At 35.1% G+C, this 5,567-nt stretch overlaps 2 protein-coding genes across 2 annotated transcripts; one reads left to right on the top strand and one right to left on the bottom strand.

Annotated features, from left to right (window-relative positions):
• The first annotated feature begins 558 nt into the window (after positions 1–558).
• On the top strand, positions 559–1,344 carry LOC141826420 (secreted RxLR effector protein 161-like). The gene has a single exon (XM_074713662.1). The coding sequence runs from the start codon at positions 559–561 to the stop codon at positions 1,342–1,344; it is 786 nt and encodes a 261-aa protein (XP_074569763.1).
• Positions 1,345–3,432: 2,088 nt separating this feature from the next.
• LOC141826419 (putative CCR4-associated factor 1 homolog 11) lies at positions 3,433–4,257 on the bottom strand. Its single transcript, XM_074713661.1, has one exon. It carries the CDS (start codon positions 4,255–4,257, stop codon positions 3,433–3,435), a length of 825 nt encoding a protein of 274 aa, XP_074569762.1.
• Between the last annotated feature and the right edge of the window lie 1,310 nt (positions 4,258–5,567).

Here is a 5,567-nt window from a genome sequence, read left to right as displayed (position 1 = left end):
GTAAATGGGTCTTTAAGACTAAACATGACTCTCATGGTAATATTTAACGTTATAAGGCTCGACTTGTAGCCAAAGGTTTTACTCAAAAAGATGGCATTGACAATAAGGAAATCTTTTCACCAATTTTCAAAAAAATTCTTTCAAAATTATTATGGCACTGGTAGCTCATTATGATTTAGACCAGGATGTGAAAACTACCTTTCTAAATGGGAATTTAGAGGAAGATGCTTATATGGACCAGCCAATAGGGTTTAAAGGAACACATCGTGTGCAAACTTAAGAAATCAATATACAAACTTAAACAAGCTTCCAGACAATCGTATCTCAAATTCAATGATACAATTATGTCCTATTCTGTATGTTGATGACATCTTGCTAGCAACTAATGATCTTGGTCTATTAAGTGAGACTAAGAAGTTTCTCTCTAACAACTTTGAAATGAAGGATATGGGTGAGGCAAGCTATGTGATTGGAATAGAAATATTCCGAGATAGGTCACAAGGATTGTTAGGTTTGTCTCAGAAAACATATATTAATAAAGTTTTAGAGAGATTCAGAATGGATAAATGTTCAGCATCTCCTGTTCCAATACAAAAGGGAGACAAATTTAGTCTCATGCAATGTCCACAGAATGATTTGGAACGAAAACAGATGGAAATGATTCCTTATGCATCTGTTGTTGGGAGTTTGATGTATGCTCAAACATGTACAAGGCCAGATATTAGCTTTGCAGTTGGTATGCTTGGTAGATACCAGAGTAATCCAGGATTAGATCATTGGAAAGCTGCAAAGAAAGTCTTAAGATACTTGCAAGGGACAAAGAATCACATGCTTACTTATAGAAGATCTGATCATCTTGAGGTGATTGGATATTCAGATTCAGACTTTGCTGGTTGTGTAGATACAAGAAAGTCTACATTTGGCTATTTGTATCTTTTAGCTGGAGGAGCGATATCATGGAAGAGTGCAAAGCAATCAGTCATTGCTGCATCTACCATGGAAGCTGAATTTGTGGCATGCTTTGAGGCCACGGTTCAGGCTAATTGGTTGCGGAACTTTATTTCAGGACTTGGAATTGTCGACAGTATTGCCAGGCCGCTGAAAATTTATTGTGATAATTCCGCAGCTGTCTTCTTTTCTAAAAACGACAAGTATTCTAAAGGTGCTAAACATATGGAATTGAAATACTTTGCCGTTAAAGAAGAAGTTCAGAAACATAGAGTGTTAATAGAACATATTAGCACAAATCTTATGATAGCTGACCCTTTAACAAAAGGGTTGCCGCCCAAAATATTTTCTGGTCATGTTGAGAGTATGGGCATTATGTCTACTAGTGAATGTTAAACAGTAATGTTGTTTGACACTCTGAGCTCATTAATGTATAAGTTTCTGAATTTTCTGTTTTCTATCTTATGTGTATGCATGCAAATGATGATGTTGAAAACAGATTTTGTCTTTGATAAAGACATTATGTTTGAACCCGTTATGGACTTCCCATTCTAAATTCGTGTGAGGAGAAGACTAATATAGTAGTACATGGAAGGGAATATGTTGTTACAATAACATATAACCGCCATGACTCTTATTAGTTTACTATCCTTGATCACGTTAATGATGGAACCAATATATGTAAAGTCTATTCATGCGCATTATGATTATTAAGTGACACAATATCACATGAGTCAAGTGGGAGAATGTTAGAAAATAATAATTATTTATTATTTTATAAGTATGACTCATATGAAATATATTAATTAATCTAAGGGCTTATTGGTCATTATGTATGGGATTGTGGGAAGTTATTTTAACCTCCCAAAATTGCACGTAGCCGACTTGATGGGAGTTGGCTATTTACGTACTTGAGTTCTGTCTCTCCCGAGAAGAGTTCTTCACCGTAGCCATCAAAAAGGTATGAAGAAGAAAGCGAAAGGGAAAGAGATAGATTGGGACTTGTAGCAATTTTCTTCTGCAGTCGTTGTTTCCTTTCTCATGGATCAAGGTAAGTTGTTAATCTAAAAGTTGCATAAATGAGAATCATAAATTTCAAGATCTTTTATGTTTTAGTTTTCTGAATTATAAATTTTAAGAAAACTTCGATTTACATCTTACCTTCTATCAATTGAGGAAAATAATTTATTACTCAAATAACTTTTAAACTTCAAATATATTATTTATATTTTAACCTTATCTAATATTTCAACAAACTGGGACTTCTCGTGCCAAGAGATTCATTGCCTTTGAAACGCCACCTATTAGCCTTATTGCTAGGACTTCCATTTGTCAATCTCACTATCAGGACTTCCACTTGTCCAACCTTACTGTTAGGATTTTCACTTCCAAAAGTTCTTAATGAACGAAAACACTCCAAATTGGATACTTGAGACAATAGCAATTTTGATTAAAGTGTTATAAACTCAATAGTGGCCTCAAATTGTAAAGCAGTGATTGCAAATTCGATATACCATCATGGACCACTCAGGTACAACGGAGCAGATGACAACTTTGCTCGACACTTGGTATGCCTCATCTCGATGAGACACCTCATATGCATATAATCTCTCTAACTTGGATTATAGTAATTTGGAGGTCGGGCATTATACCCAAGAATTAGCTTTGTGTTGTAATGGGTGAAACCCATGTGAGAGGTTGGGAGAGTGATTTAGGATATCCGGAAAGGGCCTTGGTGCTTCAGTTGGAAGGCGCTTGCAAAATGTGTACACTAGGGTTTTTAAGAGTTGGGCGATATAATGGGTGGAGTCCTATTAGTTCGGGAGATCAAGAAGAGAGAAGGGCACTCAATGTTTCAAGAGGAGGTGCAAAAAGTGATTCGACTTGGAAATATATATATATTGGGTGAAGTGGATTGTGAGGAGTGGTATTGTGAGAAACTCACCTAAGCAAAATGCATCCGAATAGTTTAGTAAATACCATACTTTTGTGCTTTTTTATTTATTGGATGATTTAATTTAACAAAGAAATGAAAATTTTGAACTTTAAAATTAATTATTTTATTCAACTTAACAATTGTATATCTAAGAAGAAAAGAAGTTGAGAAAAATTATTATGGATTAATTATATATACATATATATATATTTTAATACGTGATTAAAATATTACAGATTAATCAACTTTATTTCATAAACTTTAATGAATTAAAATTATTATATTTATATAAACTTGGATTCCGGTTGACTAATTAAGTGCACGGCCCAAATTAATTTATTTTAATTTGTTATTTTGCCACTCCGATTATAATTACCAATAAAGCATGGCCAACCGTTTACAAAATATATGAAAAAAAATTATATCAACCAGTCTAGAGAATTAAGAAAATAAATGATAAAAGAAATTTGAAAAAAAAAATATAGTCATAAATTATTACAAGAAAGCAACAAAATATATATAATTTCTCAACTACAAGAAAGCAACAATCATTCCATCAGGTAGTAGTAAACAATTTGATAGAACACTTGCCATGTTAGTAAACTATCGGAACCGGACTGGTGTCGGCAACCCACTGCTCGCTCAATTTGGACGGCGGAGGCCACCTTCTCCAATCCACCATAAAGGCCACGACAATGCTTGCTCAAGTGCTTTACATCGAACACCCTCTCACCGAAGTAGTAGCGGACAAGGGCCAAGAACTCATGGAGGGTTTGAGGTAACTTATTATCGCCGTTGAGCATCTTCACTAGGAAGGCGAAGTCGTAAGCGCCTTGGAAGGTCACCCAGGATACAATCGAAAAGTGGCCCAAGGAAAGCAAACCGGAGGCCATGAGGTGCATGGTGAAGCAACGAGAGTCTATGCCCCATGCTTTATTCTTTTGAAAGTCGATGCCATTAGCCTTGAGTAACTCAACAGAAGAGGGAGCGTAGCGGTCGCGGTCGATGTCGAAGTCGCGGAAATTAAATTCCCACACATAGCGCACAAAAGTTCCATCATTGTAGAGGGTGTAGGGGAGATTACCAGCAGCATCAGAGAGGGTGAGGCCGACTTGGACGATGCGGAGGGCATCGACGTTGGTGCGGATCAAATCGTAACGCTGAGTGACAGTGAGAGTGCAATAGGGATTCTTAGAGGTGACGACGATGCCAGGGTACTCAGTGTCCAATGCGACGAAGGGGTGGAAGGGGAGGGCGGAGCGGATGAGGGCGAACTCCTGATCGAGGTTGTGAGCCCACACGGAGCGAACCTCGACTCTGCTGGCAGGCGAAGAGGAAATTAACATGCTGCCGTTCACACCTGCAGCCACCATGATAATTCGAAATATATGGAATTAAGTGGAGCGAGAAGAGATGTTGGGCGATTTGGAGTTGGAGTTGGATTGAAGTGATTGTCAGTGTTGTGTTTAAATAGAGGAGGAGAGGAGACAACGGAAGAGAGAAAATTCGTCAAAAGCAAACAGACTTAAACAGAATTAGTTGCGAATTAATAGGGGGATATATATACGGAATTAATTAATTAATTAATTAAATCCAACTGCAAATTAAAATCACTCCGCCGCCTAATCCAAATACGCGACGCGAGATAACAAATAGAATAAGTTAAGTCAAGGATTAATCAATCAATCAATCAATTAATTAATGAATATACAACGCTAGCTGTTCGATATATCGATTATATTCGTTGGAATAAATTAAATAAAAATCACTTCATTGTCTTTATTTAATTCTCTTTAATTACGTTTCACCTCTAATTAGTTATTAAATTAAAATCTATTGATTCTATTTATATGCTACATATTTATATAATGTAAATGATATATATGATGTGAGATCTGTGGGATTAATATTTAATTGGACAAATCAAATTAAATGTTGAGCTCAACGTTAATTAATTATTAAATTAAAATCTATCTATTAATTTTATTTCTAACTATACAAATTTAATCATCCAATTAAATTCACTTTGGGTGTTTTGGCGACGCAACAAAGTGAACGCATCGCTGAAAGATAATCTGTTGGATCATTTTCCGACGCAAAAGAGTTAACACATCGCTAAAAGATAATCAGAACAAAAGCTTTACAGAAGGTAGGTCATTCCGCGACACATTTTAAGCTTTGTCTAAGTTATAAATTTGCAATTTTCCACATTATGTATTTATTTATTTATTTTTAAAAAATGTGTTTTAACAAAACTTTTATTTCATAATTATGGCATGACACATAAAATTATTTTTCTTAACGTAAATGTTATGATTTTATAGTTTAATATTTTTATTTATTTTATAATATATAGATATTAATAAAATTATATATTTTTATTATGTTTATAGTATTTATGACAAATATTATTAAATAGTTTCATTTTAGTTAGATAGAATATTATAAAAAAATTTCTATAATTTTTTCTCTTCCACCAAGACTATTTCTCCCCCTCCTCATCAAAATTCCCAAATCGTCGATAGCCTCATCAGAATCCCTCTCCCGCCTCATCGAAATTCCGACAAACCTACAACACGACAATCATCGAGAAGCTGCAAAAGTGGAGTTTTCTGCGATTCCATAGCAGTCGATTCCTTATCTTTTTTTCTGTGATTTCATAGCTCCCTCTCACCTTCTCTCT

This window comes from Curcuma longa, chromosome 4, assembly GCF_044706935.1.
Source record: "Curcuma longa cultivar G26 ecotype Majalengka, Jawa Barat chromosome 4, ITB_CL_G26_1.1, whole genome shotgun sequence".
In the NCBI taxonomy this organism is placed as follows: domain Eukaryota; kingdom Viridiplantae; phylum Streptophyta; class Magnoliopsida; order Zingiberales; family Zingiberaceae; genus Curcuma; species Curcuma longa.
This window is presented reverse-complemented; position numbering and strand designations above follow the sequence as displayed.